This window comes from Astyanax mexicanus, chromosome 3 (genome assembly GCF_023375975.1).
Source record: "Astyanax mexicanus isolate ESR-SI-001 chromosome 3, AstMex3_surface, whole genome shotgun sequence".
Lineage (NCBI taxonomy): Eukaryota > Metazoa > Chordata > Actinopteri > Characiformes > Acestrorhamphidae > Astyanax > Astyanax mexicanus.
The window spans coordinates 22,214,171-22,231,095 of NC_064410.1; the positions used below are offsets into that span (position 1 = coordinate 22,214,171).

Here is a 16,925-nt window from a genome sequence, read left to right on the forward strand (position 1 = left end):
TATAGCAGAAGTGTTTAATCCACAGACTGTTGCTACTTCTGATGCACGTCCAGCTCCCCCTCTGCCAGCTACTCCTGATACACCTTCTCCCAGTTCTGGTCTTGCTTCCTCTGTGCATGGTATTAATTATATTGATTATTATATTTTCTCTCAGGAAAGTTCAGCGTGTTGAACGTGTGACTGATGAAGGAGATAGAATGGGCAACGTCTCCTTTGAACAGGTGTGAGGGTGTGGATGTGTGTTTTTTATTTCGGGTTAATTTAACTGGGCCATTTAAAATGTTTTACTGTTGTGGTTTGTTTTCAAAAGTCTGAATTGGGCTGAAAAGATAAGTTGACATTTTGAAATTTCGACTTGACCTAGTGTGACTAGTCATTTCAAGGGCATTTGAAGCCCATAAGCTATTGGAGAGCTATCATTTTAAAGGGATAGAAAAGCAGAGAGCTGTTTTGTTACGTTAAGGCAGAGATTAGTCAACAGAATGACGCTGACTACAGTCTTCAGGCAAAAATGCTAGCCATTCCTACAGTAATCAGAGATTGGGGATATGATTGAAATAATAAGTGCCAACTCAGATTAATAGAATACCAAAATAGTAATTGGTTGCAGCCTTAGAATGTTATCTGGTCATTTTTTTCAATTACTATAATTTTCATGAATCAAAATCTACATGCTTCTATAATGTTTTTCACAGATGCCCCTTATTCTCATAGATACAGTTCTGGAAGAGGGTGACAAAGCTTTTTTAAAGCTGTCACTGGTTTGTCGTCTCTTCCGGGACATTGTTTGGACAACAATCATTCCGGCACATTTCGAGTGGCTTGACAGTAAGCATGATATTTCAGTACAGTTAAGATGTTTGTTTTCCCTTAGAAAAGGAATTACACTCACTGATTTTAAAATCATTTTAAAATTCTTGATTTTTTTAAACCTACAGGTGTAGTGCCATGAAAACATCACAGTGCTGCATGTAAAGACGAGTTTCGCAGGATGTACGAACTGCAGTGCTGCCAGAACTGTCAAGAAACTTATAAAGACTGCATACTGGGTATGTTTGTTCTAAATAAATTTTGATAATTTTTTCCTGAGGTCAGAAATTGGTACGTCAATATATTTAAGGTATTGGGGCTTGAGAGATTTGTTACTTTGTGAAAGTGTGTGCTTTTACTTATATTACAGGCTACGTTGGGCATGGGAGACGAGGGGAGCTTGTGGCATTTTACAGCGAAAACGAGCACCCTGGATTCTGCAGCCAGCTTCATGAGTGGCTGGGTGTGTGAGTGGCTGGGTGTGTGAGTGGCTGGGTGTGTGAGTGGCAGGGTGTGTGAGTGGCAGGGTGTGTGAGTGGCAGGGTGTGTGAGTGGCAGGGTGTGTGAGTGGCTGGGTGTGTGAGTGGCTGGGTGTGTGAGTGGCTGGGTGTGTGAGTGGCTGGGTGTGTGAGTGGCTGGGTGTGTGAGTGGCAGGGTGTGTGAGTGGCTGGGTGTGTGAGTGGCTGGGTGTGTGAGTGGCTGGGTGTTGCATTTTTAAATAAAGACTTCTGTATTTGTTTGACCAAAGCATGTAACCAAACATTTTAATGGCTAGTGTGCCAATAAATGCCAATAAAGATATTGTATTAGCTTGGACAAAGTGTTTGTAAATGGAGTTAATTTCCCTGGGAACTACTGTCAGCCATACAAAATTGGGAGAGGAGAAGCAGGAAAGGGATATTATTATTATTATTATTATTATTATTATTATTATTATTATTATTATTATTATTATTGACAAAATAGCTATGTATACATACATTTTTAATTTCTGAAACCACAGCATTTGATATATTGTACTCTATCGTTATACACTATCCAGCATACCATTATTACCACCTGCTTGTTTCTGCTTCTATTATTCTTTTTTTAGCTCCAATTAGCATCTAGGACACTTTAGTTGCATAATGGTTTACTGGTGTATAATATACAATAGGTATAAAACACTGTTCACTCTATTAGACACTTCTACCAACAGCTGCTTTACATTGTGAGTGAAAAGTCAGAGACAGAATCTTTAAATCTGTTGCTGCACAGTTTGTTGCTCATCTGCAAATTCTTCATCAGTGCCCATGGGATGCTGCCTACTTGATGCTGAATACAGGACGCTGCCCACATGATGCTGGTTGATGGAGCATTTCCTGTCCAGTAGTGACAATGAGGTGTTTAAATTCTCCAGAGGCACTACTTTGTCGGATCCACTCATACCAACACAGCTCTTAACACCACTATGTCAGTGTCACTGTAGTGTTGTGAATAACCAACAAGCCACATAATAGCTGCTCTGTGGTGGTCCTAAATTGTATGCTATACAGTGCAGCTGTGTCATTCTCATCTGTAATATTTTCAGCACCCTGTTGACAGTGAAGATGCAGAATTACTTCTAATATCATTATTATATATTAGCTATGACTATGACACAAATAACCTTCCCCCTGCTGAGTGGTGATAAGAAGCACTCTGTCTATCTGTAATATGAAGTATAGAGCATTACAGTACAGAGAACAGGTGTGATCTAACAATCAAACACTTTAATAATCAGATGCACCCTTTGACCAGCCTCTACCAGTGCAAAGCCATGATTGATAATGTGCTCTTTATTTCATATGGAACATAACCAAAAACTGTATATCGTAAGTTTTAACTTTATATAATAAGTAAATAATGATTCCTATGATAGCTAATCAATAATTCTGGAGATATTTACCAGTCTAAAATAAATTTATGAAATCTACACACTCTGGCAACTTAGTTTAACAAATTTAAATGTAAGGATTAATGCAGTGAAATAATGGCTTACTCTGCTGGTGAGTGGGACAGATTAATGTATAATGTATTGTGATATACAGGACAGAGGCAATTGATCTTTTGGAAACAGCAAACCGTTGTATGCAATTATTTGCTTATTGTATAAAATAAAGGAGAAATGGCACACGTGATGAAAAAGAAGAGCAAGAGTTCCCAGCCTCATAAACCACAAGTTAGCAGCATGCCATATAAGAAAAACAATAAAATCATACACTTTTAAGTTCACATGATTCCTTATGTATTACTTTATTTACAATGTTAAACCAAAAATGAATGAGAAAGTGTTTCCAAACTTTTGGCTGGTACTGTATATATAGCCTATTTTTTGTGATATCTGTGCATTACACTACAGCATGTGTAGTGCTGTAGCCAAGGCTACGTGGTGGAACTACTCACAAGATATGCGTAAATTTAGCGCAACATCGGCGTTATATGCGTATTTCACGTGGCACACAGTGCTTCTTGAACAAAAAAGTAGGGGGGTTGGCGTACAAGAGCACATGTGGGCGGGGTTGGATGTGGGCGGAGTTGGATGTCCAACTCCGCCTTCCTACAGGCTGCAGCGAGACGTACTTGGTTCGTACCTGCTTAAGAACTGGTTTGGTGACTTTAACCAGTGGTCTGTAAGCTGGCATTAGCATAATGGAGAGGTGATCAGAGGCTCCCAGGTGGGGGAGGGGGGAGGCTCGGTAGGCTCCTCTGTGTGTAGTAAAGACCTGGTCGGAAAGTCTATGTGTTTAAAAAGTCCAGAAAACACACTGTTTGGGTCTGCATGGTTGAAATCTCCAGCCAGAATGAGAAAAGCATCTGGGTGCGCTGTCTGCTGTTCACTGATGTACTGGTACAGTTCATTCAGTGCTTCACTCCTCACGCTGTTGTTGGAGGTCGGAGGGATGTAAACAGCAGCGATCAGCACGGCGGAGAAATCTCTCGGTAGATAGAACGGACGGCGTTTGATAATCATCAGTTCCACTACCGGTGAGCAGTGTTTACAGACCACAACAACGTTCCGACACCAAGCATCGCTGATGTAAACACAGAGCCCGCCGCCGCGGCTCTTACCTCCGTCAGCTAGCGCGCGGTCCAGCTGAACGGCGTGGTCCGGGACGCTGTTGTTGAGCCAGGTTTCGGTGAAAACATAAACACAACAGTCTCTCACGGTCTTCTGAGTTGACTGAAGTAAGCGGATGTAATCCAGTTGATTGTCCAGAGAGCGTACATTGGCCAAAAGTACGGTGGGGATAGCTGGCTTGTTTGTGTGGGCTAGCCGCTAGCCTCGCTCGGATACCCCCGCGCTTACCCCGTTTCTGCCTTCTCGCCTGCCGCCTGTGGCGCTTCCATTGTGGGCGAGCTGCAGCGGTGGGGGTCGGTGGGGGTGCGGGTGTCCGGAGCACGCCGCAGACTCGCAGTTCTTCTCGGAGTCCGCGGTTTAACTTCAAAAGTGAGTTTCTGCCAACTCCAAGCAGAAACTCACGGCTGTAGGTGCGTTTCAGGACGTGAACGCACGACAAAGACGTACAAAAACACTGCGACTTACGAGACAAAAAACACGAAAACGCTGAGAAGCCGCAGCGTCTGCACGCGCCGCCAACTTATGCTCTAGGAATGCTGATTTTGATTAAAGATATCCAATAAAAACGTTTTAAAAACTAAGCTCCCAGAAAGCAAAATGACTTTGAATCAATATTTATGTTTCCATTGCTAATGCACTGAAAATTGTATCAGAATTGATTGATTTGTGCACAATTATTTTAGTGATTCGACATTATGGTTTTACATTAATGATTTGAATTAAACTTTATTCAAAATAAATATTCATATCTTGTTTGTACGCTGCTGAAAAAAGGGAACACTTAAACAACACAATGTAACTTCAAGTCAACCACACTTCTGTGAAATCAACCTGTCCAGTTAGGAAGTAACACTGATTTTGTATCAATTTCACCTGCTGTTGTGCAAATTGAACAGACAACATGTAGAAATGAGAGGCAATCAGCAAGACATCCCCTATAAATGAGTGGTTCTGCAGGTGGTGACCCTACGATCTGTTCTCATCCTTTCTGTCTGATGTTCTGGTCACTTTTGGATTTAGTAAATTCTCTTACCATAGAGGTAGTAGCATGAGGCGGTGTCTACAACCCACAGGAGTTGCTCAGGTAGTGCAGCTCATCCAGGATGGCACATTGCGAGCTGTGGCAAGAAGGTTTGTTGTGTCTGTCAGCACAGTGTCCAGAGCATGGAGCAGACACCAGGAGACAGGGCAGTACACCAGGAGTAATGGAGGGGGCCATAGGAGGGCAACAACCCAGAAACAGGTATGCTACCTCCTCCTTTGTGCAAGGAGGAATGACCTCTTGAGTCACAGCCATTTAATACCTTTAAGTAAACATTTAAAAGTTGTTTTCCAATATTAAATCTAAATGATGTAATGCAATCAAAACGAACGCTTATTAGTTCTTTGCTATCAGGGCTGCTATATCCTCCATGCCTCTGTCTTTATCTTCCACTCAGACTTTCTGTGTAAAAATGCACAAGCTACAATTGGCACTGGCTCTTTATGGGTGCAGTAAGGTCTAGATTTGAACACAGGTTCAGTACTGGTTCTGAAGCAGAAAACATTGCTGACCAAGCATTAGTTACATTTGAACTGTCAATAATGACCAACAGGGATGTATTTTCAGTCGTTTACCCCAGTATACCAGTGCCAATATCATATCCTTTTTGTGTATGATTGTATATATTTTAAGACAGCACAGTATTATATAGTATATTAGAAATACATGTGTCTCATTAAACCAGTTGTACACACAGTACTGTAAAACTGTAACTCATCATTTTTAAGTGGTCTCTTATTTTTTTTTCCAAACATGTATGCCATAGCTACTCTGTAGCTATAACAAATAAATAACCATGTGGCTAGTCAGTTCTCTACTGGTGGAATAAGTGCTAACATGCTAGCTGGGTAGCTAAGCTTGGCTAAGCTTATATGCTATTTGGAAGTTATATGTATAATTTCTTTACTGGTGGAATTGTTAGCTATTGTGTAGCTCTGTCAATTTATCAGACAAAATTATCATTAAAAACACATTAAAACATTAAAAATGTGAATGTGTGAATGCCAGGAGCTGCTAAGTAACTGGCACCTATTAATCAATATCACTTGACAGAAAATCCCGGCTAAGCTGTCAATCAGTCCAAATTATTATCTATGAACAACTATTTAATCAACTTTTTTTAAGGTAACAGTGTTTTTTCTAATTATAGCCATTTTCACCAATAGCATTACTGCAGAGCAGCAAATTCAGAAGTCAGAAATTCAGTCCCAAACTGAAAGTGGGCACTGGTGGGCTGCAACTAACATTACTTTCATAATCGCTTATTTATTTATTTAAATAATCGACTGTTTAATCTCATAAAAAGGAAATATATTAATAAATATAATGTATTTAACATATATTTGAGCAAATATTGTTTACATATGAAAGATTTTAGAGAACTAGTGTTGTAATGGTGTAAGGAACACAAAATCTACCATTATTAAAAATATTAGTGTTTACATGAAGAATTAATCCAAGATTTACGTTCATTTTATTAACAACATTATTAATAACACAACTCCAAAAAAAACATTTTTAAACAGTTCACGTCAAGATTAAAGTTGTAATAATAAGATATTAAAGTTATTTTGCAATTAATTAAAGTAATAGTATTTTGAGGGAAATGTAGTTTTAACTGGGCTATAAGATACGGTGGCCGAGAAAGCCCAACGCAGTGCAAATTGAAAAGCGCTGCAAAAGCACAAAACACATCCATCAAAATTACAACACAGGCGCAGCAAATAGAAAAACGCGCTGCAACTAGAAAAACGCGCTGCAAATAGAACCACAACACAACGGAAGTGAGTCACAACACAACGGAATTTTCCCGGGGGACCTTAAAAGATACTGTACCAGCTAAGCTGCGTCTTCAGTAACGTCTCGGACTTCACTATGTGTACAAAGGACAATAAGTGGCAAACAAGGCGTTTTGTGAAGCAGAACTTTTAATAATATGCACACAACCGTGGTAATCACAGGTAATAAACATAACTTACTTTTCAGAAGCTTGTTTGCCACTTATTGTCCTTTGTATACAGCTGGTACAGCATCTTTTAAGGTCCCCCGGGAAAATTCCGTTGTGTTGTGACTCACTTCCGTTGTGTTGTGGTTCTATTTGCAGCGCGTTTTTCTTTTTGCAGCTCGTTTTTCTATTTGCTGCGCCTGTGTTGTAATTTTGATGGATGTGTTTTGTGCTTTTGCAGCGCATTTCAATTTGCACTGCGCTGGGCTTTCTCGGCCACCGTAATAAGAAGCTCAGAGGTAAAGAAGCGTTTTCCGCTCATGTTACAGGGCTGCATGATTACCATCAGTTATCTACATTTCTTACCTGCTGCTTATTAATGTTCTAGTGTTACAGTTAGAGAATATAGTGTCCAGATATTCCCATGGTGATTATCGCTGCCAGTAGCCGAGGCTTCGGCTCCCCTGCCGTGAGACACCTCCTTTTTCTCTCTGAGTTTCTTAAGCTTAAGACCAAGCAATTAGAACTACATTTCCCTCAAAATACTATGGCTTTATTCTCGTAAAATAACAACTTTAATCTTCTAATATTACGATTTTCCTCTGGAAGTGAACTGCTTTTATTTTTTTTAGGAGTAGCCCTCAAACATTGTCATAAGTGGACACATTTGTGGTGGAAGGCAAAACTAAGGCTCGTTAACTTGTTCGCTAAACTTGAGAATGCCGAGTGACAGAGAAAAAAAACAACACTAACATACTTACAAATGTGTAGAACATGGCTCCAACATGCTTCCTCTCCAGGTGCTCATGCTGTGATGTTCTGCTGTGCCATGCGAGATCATCTGTACACATTTTACAGCTATCACTGTTACTTTTTGCGACTTGGGTCTGCTAGTGCTAACCTATGGAAGCCCATTCCCGCCACCTAAAAAAAATAAATAATCCAGCAAAATGTTTTTTTATTATTATTAAGTAAACTGCTATCTCAATATTTTGAGATACTAAGTCAATATTTTGAGATACTAAGTCAATATTTTGAGATACTATCTCAATATTTTGAGATACTATCTCAATATTTTGAGATACTAAGTCAATATTTTGAGATACTAAGTCAATATTTTGAGATACTATCTCAATATTTTGAGATACTAGTAGGCTGTACAGAGACAGAAGCAGGTGAGACAAAGATGCAAAATGGATACCATCATTGAGGACTACTTCAGACGTGGATTCACAAATCATGAAATATTGGAACTTTTAGAGGAATCACACAATATCAAAATAAGCCTCCGGATCTTGGACGAGGCTGAAGTTAGCTTCTTATTCGCCAGTGTCTTATTCAGATTTCCGTTCCACCTTAAATGCTGGCTGAACATTCATGCGGCCGCCTGTAGATGTCGCATTTTAACAGTAAAAAACAGCATGTAAGCAAAGTGCTGTGAAAACGCTCTGAATAAAGGGGAGAACACAATGCGAGGGACAGAGTTTAACTCTGAGTGAAATATAATGTAAATAAAATTAAATATGAATTAAAACGTTATTGCTCTCACTTTTGGCCTAATTCCCAGGTCATTATCTACAGGTGGCCGCATGTATATTCAGCCAGCATTTAAGGTATCTCAAAATATTGACTTAGTATCTCAAAATATTGACTTAGTATCTCAAAATATTGACTTAGTATCTCAAAATATTGACTTAGTATCTCAAAATATTGACTTAGTATCTCAAAATATTGAGATAGTATCTCAAAATATTGAGATAGTATCTCAAAATATTGAGATAGTATCTCAAAATATTGACTTAGTATCTCAAAATATTGAGATAGTATCTCAAAATATTGAGATAGTATCTCAAAATATTGAGATAGTATCTCAAAATATTGACTTAGTATCTCAAAATATTGAGATAGCAATTTACTTAATAATAATAAAAAAAAATTGCTGGAGTATTTTTATTTTTTAGGTGGCGGGAATGGGCTTCCATACTAACCAGGGTTTCCACACAAAATTGGTAAGTCAAGGCGTTGAGTTGCGGCAGTGCATAGAGACAACTAACTGATTATTACATTAGTTGCCAACTATCTTAATAATCCACTTTAATCAATTAGTTGTTGCAGTGCTAGTGGGCACAAAAAAACAAAACAAAAAAAATTGGGGCACATGGTGTCATTACTTTCTTCTCACATAAAATAACATTAATTATATTTATTTACTAATTTATTTACACATTAATGATTACCCAAAAACAAGACATACCATATACTTAAAGTATAAAATATACTTAGATTTTCTTATCCTGATATATGTTCTGCTTTGTGGTTTTACTTTTTTACTTCAAATGTTAATAGAACAGAAAAAAGAACAAGCATTACTCAAAATTACTGCAACAGATAGTGTTTATTTTTCTTTTTCATGTAGAGTTAATTGACAACATTGATCTACTGCATTAGATACTGGATCTAAATGAGAAATGAGCAGTTAAGTCTGCTGCTAGTTGCATGGTTTCTAATAAGCATTAATCACAACAACTGTCACTTAAACACAGCTGCAGCAGGGAAAATATGATATAAGGTCTGAGGTATCTGGTCGTGGTGGCCAACATGGTTCGCTTTAAGGAGTATGTGACATATCGCACCATTTCAGCTTCAAATTCGTTAAAGTAAAAAGTGAGGCAGTATGATGTCGAGTATGTGATAACAATAGTATGTACTCCACTATTTGTCTTTGTATTTAAGTCTACTGCTGGAATAAATGACACTTAATTCTAGGCATTAATTAAAACAGGCCTAGAACTGAAAGCTCTTTTGTTTTAATAAGAACATGTGCTTAGATGAATTATTATATATTTCATTATTTTCCCCCATTTTGCCATATACCAAAAAATGTTTCTTGCACCAATATCTCATAAATAAAAGATCCAGGTCCACTTTATTATTAGTTTAATCAGCTCCTAAACATGCAGTTTACTGGGACTGAATTTGATACTGTGGTAAAAATGTTCCAAACATACTGGGAACCATCCTTCGTGCCACATTCATCTATTCTTTTAAAGTTCTACAAGTCCATTTAAAAACATGGCAAATCTTTTCTATAGCCTTCACAGAAGACAATCCTTATTATCAGAACCAGTGTTGCTCATAACTGTTTAATCTCACATAGCCCTGTATTGTCAAGTATTTAACAACTTGAGGAACCAATGTGCCAGTTCAGTACCTTCCAACATGTTTTGGCCACAATAATCTTGTTTGGTAGTCACTGCATTGCCTCAGCTAAGAAAATCTCACATATGACTTGGAACGAGATGTTAATTAATACAATGTGTACAAATGTTCTGTACCTTTACTTTTTCAAACATCTAAAAATAAATATTGTGTATTTAAATGCATTGTGTGCAGGTTCCACTGTCCGGTTTAAATTTGTGATAAACATAGTATATTCCATTAGACTATGTTTCAGTGGTGCACTGTGGAAAAACTTTAATGCATCAAAAGAAAGAAACCAGTCTAATTAAAACCTGTTTACTGATACTCAAATGCAAAAGTTCATCTGCTGATGTGATTTAGTCACTTGCAATGATTTGCAATATTGCATAGATTGCATGTTTGTTGTTGTGCTTTACTGAGTAAGAAGAACTTCGCTCAGTCATAACTTAACCCGTAGTTAAAACAATGTCTTGTTTAATACAGTTTGGTTTAAAAGATCATGGGCTGGATTCACAAAAGCTTTCCTAAGAAAAATATTCTCTTAAAAAGTTTTACTTATTCTTTAAGTTTTTTCTAAGAACACGTGTCTGTTTTCTTTTTTTTGTGAATTCAGCCCCTTGGGCTGCAAAGGGGCCACTGTTTATCACAGCGAAATCCCAGAATGATTATCTTCAAAAGGGCAAAACTGGAGATCTTAATACTAACTTATGTTAACATAAAATGGCATTAATATTATAATAATTCTATAAATATTATAATCAGGAACTTCCTATTAAAGAAAAAAAATCCATACACACAAACATTCAATGCACCCTGGTAGTGCTAAATACATTGAAATAACACATTGCCCATAGGTAATGTGCATCCTGTTAAAAGTTTGGTACGTTAAACAAACAAACAAACAGATTGATTGATAGTTTAACACTGCACAGTTAACTAACCAGATATACAGGAGGCGCATTCCTGCACTATAGCACTTGTTTAAGAGGCAGCCTTTAACACAGTTTAGGCAAACTGGAAACAGTTCTAGATAGTCCTAGATAAAATGTTGGCCAACATTTTGTCTGAAATGATGTGTAGTGTAAACAGACCCAAATATATTTCATCACAACAATACTAGCTACTGGAATGTATGGCACTTTGAAATGAAAGTGGATAAATCTACGATATTGAGGCAGATTGTGTGCAACAGTGACTGACATATTTTATGCCAGGTAAAAATAATGTTACTCTGAATTCTGGTGTTCACCATAGCAGCCTACATACTTTATGTATATCGTACTATATAAGTGCTATAATAATGGTCACTTGTGGATTTTTTTTCTCCTACCATCATATGGGCACATGCACTAGAACACACAACATTGTAAATGTGAGAAGGATCAAACAACTGTACACATGGTCCCTTTAAATTAGTTGAGAATTATAAAGTCATACTTCCCTTTCTAAAGGGGTTACAGATGCTAAAAAAATGCTCAATAATATCTGATGTATTTAAGTGACACTGCTTTCGCCAACGCTAACTTCGCTAACCTCATCGGCACATGGGTTATGGCTTACCCCCAGCCCAAGAACACCAGAACCAAGCCCATACATCCCACTTTGGGGATTTATTCCTAATAGAGGCCCAGGTAAAGCCATGGTCAAACAAGATACCCCACCACTAGTACTGCTGGTGTGGTGTGGAGACAAAACTGGGACTCCACTTCTACCAACCACACTTCCTTGAGTACTTTCATTGGCTGAAGGCTGCTGCTGAAGGAGATGTGTAGGGGATATGACCGTCCCTTCAGATCCTCGTGCTTTAATATCACCACCAGTCCCATTACGCCTCTCGCAGTGTGAGCGATGCCTCATGAAGCTATCACGCCACATGAACTTCTTCCCACAGCCATGGCAGTCGTAGGGTTTCAAACCCGTATGTGTCTTCATGTGCTCTGTGAGATGGTGCTTCATTTTGAACTTCTTAGCACATACCGGGCAGTGGAAAGGCCGCAGATCCAGATGCATGTTGATGTGACGGTCTCTCATGCTTTTGTGGGTAAACTTTTTGCCACAGTGGCACATGAAGACTTTGCCTGAGGAGTTGACAGTCCCACTGCCATCTAAACCATCTAATACACCATCCATTCCACCATGCCCAGACAAGTGAACCGCTCCATGTTCCACATTTCCCTTTAAAGACACTCCAGGCAAACCTCCCGAAAGCCCTAATGGAGGAGAGGAGTCTAGATTAGCCTGGTTATATAGAAGAATCTGATTGCCTTGCATGTCCAGTGGGAAGAGCTGGGCTCTGGCAGCAGCTGACTGAACTGAGCCCAGTATGGCAGAAACTGCCCGATTGCTATTCTGGCTGGAGTTTTCAAGAGGGTGCTGTGAGGATGTCTGGTCCATCAAACCACTTTCAAACTTGAGGTAGTCTTCAGAGGACTGGCAGAAGTCAACCTGTGAAAACATCAGCTGTTATAGTTGATTATGAACATGATTAAAGCCCCTGGGAACCTAAACCTTACTTTTTAATTATGTTATATTCTGGCTCACAATGTACAGAGTATGACTTCCCAATGTCTCAGGTGTATCATGTGTTTCACCAGCATTGCTCTTTTGCGAGTCCTGAAAATGGGTCAGGTTTATGTAAGCATACCCCTGGCCAATCACTATGCTTACATGGATCAAAGCCCCTGTGTACCCCGCTCCTTCGGGTGTGCAGCCACCCACCAGTAAATGCCACAGTGAAACTAAGGGGCAACATTGTGTTTTCTATTCAAACGTATATATATATAAAAATGTGTTCCCATGGGCTTTAAGGGGAAAAATGCAAAAAAAAAATTAAACACTTAGTGCCTTACCTGTGCTTCAACTTCTTCCCTGCTACTGAGGTTTGCAGAGAGAGTTCTAACATTAGAAATATTAAATGTCCTCTCTCTTTCTCTCTGCTTTGCAAGCTCTAACTCTCTCTCCTCTTCATCCTCACCCCCTTCTTCTCCAGAAACTACAATGAGATCGTCATCCCTAGAACGCTCAGTTTTTACAACTACCCACTGCTTTCGAGGCATTATGCTTGGCTGACTATATGTGGGACGCTTCAACGGTGGAGACGACTCTCCATCTTGGTAGGATGAAACTCCAAAACTGTCACTCTCTCCCATTTCTTGATCAGAGACCGGGATGGACTTCTTTCTCCTGCTACTTCCCCGTTCCGGTTTTCTAGGGTACAAAAGTTCAAAGTCGTCCTCGTCATCGTCCTCTTCAATTAGGAACGTTTCCCCTCGACTGGATGGCATGCAGTAGTTAGAAGTGGAGTGTTCAGTTCCATCTCCTGCTGCTCCAGTAGTTACCATGGCTCCACCAAAACTGGCATCTTTAGGACTAAAGTAATTTGTGCTGCTTGGAGACTGACTTTCACTCACTGAGGTACGGGTTGGAGGTTGCACCATACACTGCGTGTCTCCTCCATCTTCATAGGCTTCCTTGTTAGCGCTGCTGCTGCATCCAGTGTTCTCCATAGCAGTACCAACCCCCTGTGGCCCATTAGATCCTGACCTGAACTCTTTGAGTAGTTCTGTGCACTTGTCCACAATGTGCCACATTTGGAGAACACTCCCAACAGTGAGGTAGTTAACAATGTCTTCACGCAGCATTCGCAACTGTCCAGTGTAGGCACAGCTGAGGACACTCTCAAATGCCACTGGGTCCATGACGGCTGGGATGGACACAGTGGACATGTTCTTCAGGAGCACCTATTAAGCACAGATGCATGATCATTAAAATAATTCAGGCTGCATTTTTAGTGTAGTTTAATTCATTCAGCCACTCATCAACCAGGTGCTATGCTAAACAGTCGTGACAATGTGGAATACACCAAACTGTGCCGGTAAGGGCCGGTGATAAGATCATACTATGTAGCTCTCACTCTCCACCAAAGAGAACATTAAAAAAATACAGACCTGGTCATGGAAGTAAGGTGAGGAGGCAGCCAACACACATCGATGGGCCTTAAACACCTGGCCCTGCACATGTATGGAGAGGTCACAAAGCTGCCCATCCTCACGCTGTCGGTTAAGGCTATCCAGCACAGATGACCGCACACTGGGAAAAGACACTTGCACCACCGACTCAGCAGACACCCCAGAGGTGCCATCACTACTGTCCTCTGCTGTTGATGACTGCATTCCTAAGATAAAAAAAAATAACACAGAATATAACATTTTATATATGAAGTGAACACATTAAAACATGCAAGCATTCTCCAGCAATAGTATTCTTCCAACATTTTTTTTGTGTATTTTTCTATTATTGTAGTAGACAATACTAACTTAAAAAAACAGTTCATGTGTCTTAACTGCACTGAAACTATTACATATACCACTATTAATAAAACAATGTTGCTTTTCGTTATTCTGGTTAGATGAGAAGGGTTGGTCATTCAGTCTGTTGTCATAATGCTTTGATCTCTCTCTCATAATGCAAGAATTGCTTGCAGATGTTTATGTGTACAGTAAAATATATTTCCTACCTAGTGTTAGCTTTTAATTGTTATTGGTGCTGGAACCCTCTTGAAATTGTTAGGATTTCTTAGGGGTCCAAGCACCGAAGGCGCTATAGCGAAGCATCAAACTTCAAGTTCCATATCTCCTACCCCTTATGACATACAGACATTTTTTTACACACACACACACAAACTCAATAGACACTAACACACCCCAACCCTGGAGCTCCATCTTGGTACAGAACACATTGCCACTGCTTCACAGCACAGTGCTGCTTTAAATGCACCTGCTGTTAAGCCTAGCACCGAATGCTTCCTGTATATCTTCTCATATTGTATTGATAATACAAGACATATTTCCAAACAAACATTTGAAAATATGTATAAATCATGTTTTTATAGCTCCATGCATTTGAATGGTTAAATGGTTGGAACAGGGCTGTAGAGGCTAAAATACACTTTTAAAAGCTAGATTTATCTCCAGCACTAACTCAGCACTTCAGTACATGTCACTGAAGAACTTCATGAATTAAAGTGACGGACAGAGAGTGCTGTCAGAAACTTTACACGTCTTTTAAAGGGTCGATGACATGTCAACATGGGCTCCTTTGGGTTAAGACTACACTCACCGCTTATTTAATACATTATAGGGCAGTTTCCAAGACAGGGGTTAAGCCTAGTCATTGACTATATTTTTCAATGGAAAAATCTCTATTCAAAATGCTGTGTATTTGGGGTGTGCCATTTGTATCATACACAATAAAATATTGGGAACAATATTATACCCTAATATATAGTGCCATATATGACCCACGTTTAATTAAAACACCAGGGTACTACTTTTTTTGCAGTTTTTAGCGAAAGAAAAATTCACACTGTTTTCTTTTCCCATGATATGTCTACAGATTATATCTTGCATTTTTTAATATCTCAGTTAGGGGTATCCCATTTCATATGGTATGCAATAATTCAATTTAATTGTCATTTTGTTGCAGTAGTGTATTCTTGAAATATTTTTATTCAGTGTTTTGTCATATCGCCAAGAGTATCGTCATTGCAAAAAACCCGTGAAATATAATATTATTTTAGGGCCATATTGCCCACTCCTCCTGTGTAGCCTGAGACTAGGTTTAATCCCTGTCTGGGAACTGCCCTGAAAAGTTACAAAGGAAATGGCTTTGAGACATTACTTATGACCTTTTAGCTATCTGATGCTGATATTGTTTTCAAGAAGCTTAGTTAAATAGTCAGGTACTTAGTAATGATACATGTGCAAATCCCCCAGATGTAAAAACTATGCAATATAATGAAGAGATGTTCAATTAGTAACAGACAAGTTTCAGAATTAGTAACAACATTAAGCAGGCATCTAAACAGGTGAAAAACTAAAGAAGCCACTTGTTAGATAACGTTAGTTACCTAAAGAGGGTTGCTAACCTAGCTATGCTCTGCTGTAATTACTGCATGTATTCAGGGAGTAAACATAACTATAAGCAAGCTAGGTAAGCTAACTAGCTTTCCTGTATGGCAGCTAGGTTACCTGTCAAGCTAGCGTTAGTTAAGCTAAATTCTGCTACGTAGCTTGCTTGTGTACTAACGCTAGCTATCCAGCTAGCTATCCAACTACCAGGATCAGTAGTCTACTGACACGGCTAGCGAGAGGTTAGCTGGTTAACTATCTGGATTACAAAACGCCACCAGGCTCTATAGTTAGCTAATACAGGAATTTGCTTTAACTTGTGATGCTGTTCTCCAGGCCCCGGGAGCCCGAGCCTCCTGTAGCTGAGTGTAAAAGTGTAATTAATGCCCGTCGGCCCATCAGAACATGCCTGTGTGCGGAGCTCTCAAGCAGAGAGCTGTGTTAGCCCGTTAGCTAAGCTAGCGTTAGCTACCCTGTGCTGCAGACAGGAAAATACCGCGTCTGATTGGGTGACAGATCTTACCCCCGAAATATATTTCAGGCACCGAAACGAGGACATTTGTACAGGAACGGCTCCATTTCTCTGCGCTCTGTAAAAGAGAACCGGACCGATGGACCTAAATACTCGATTAGCTACTGTTTAACTCCACAGAGACAGACGCCTCCTGTTCCCTTTAAGAGCAGCCCAGACAGCCAGACTCGGCCGACCGAAATTACCGAGCGGGGGAACGACTGTCTGGGCGCTATCGCCTAGCAACTGTAGCTGAACCGAGCAGAGCCACACCATGCAAACAAACACACCACATATACCACAGTCAAATCCAGGACTCATCTCTGCACAGACTAACTTACCAAGTCGTTATTTTGAGATACTTAGTCATTATTCTGACATACCAAGTCGTTATTTTGAGATACTTA

At 39.5% G+C, this 16,925-nt stretch overlaps 1 protein-coding gene and 1 long non-coding RNA gene across 2 annotated transcripts; one reads left to right on the forward strand and one right to left on the reverse strand.

Annotated features, from left to right (window-relative positions):
- Nucleotides 1-805: 805 nt before the first annotated feature.
- Nucleotides 806-2,119, forward strand: LOC111195501 (uncharacterized). Its single transcript, XR_002651676.2, has 3 exons — nucleotides 806-828; nucleotides 939-1,049; nucleotides 1,181-2,119. It is a non-coding gene; the product is annotated as an uncharacterized LOC111195501 (long non-coding RNA).
- A 7,154-nt stretch (nucleotides 2,120-9,273) lies between these two features.
- zbtb22b (zinc finger and BTB domain containing 22b) lies at nucleotides 9,274-16,738 on the reverse strand. The gene is made up of 4 exons (XM_015606829.3): nucleotides 16,531-16,738; nucleotides 14,046-14,272; nucleotides 12,948-13,838; nucleotides 9,274-12,543 (listed from the first exon to the last, which is right to left on the reverse strand). Exons 2-4 carry the CDS (start codon nucleotides 14,268-14,270, stop codon nucleotides 11,593-11,595), a joined length of 2,067 nt encoding a protein of 688 aa, XP_015462315.3. The 5' UTR covers nucleotides 14,271-14,272; nucleotides 16,531-16,738; the 3' UTR covers nucleotides 9,274-11,592.
- Nucleotides 16,739-16,925: the final 187 nt, after the last annotated feature.

Bases quoted from the DNA above. Each gene is read 5' to 3' on its own strand.
- zbtb22b (XM_015606829.3), bottom strand. From the start codon at position 14,270: ATGCAGTCATCAACAGCAGAGGACAGTAGTGATGGCACCTCTGGGGTG. The intron at 13,839-14,045 runs GTCTGTATTTTT...TGTGCTTAATAG, and splicing joins CACCTTACTTCCATGACCAG to GTGCTCCTGAAGAACATGTC. The intron at 12,544-12,947 runs GTAAGGCACTAA...ATGTTTTCACAG, and splicing joins GGGAAGAAGTTGAAGCACAG to GTTGACTTCTGCCAGTCCTC.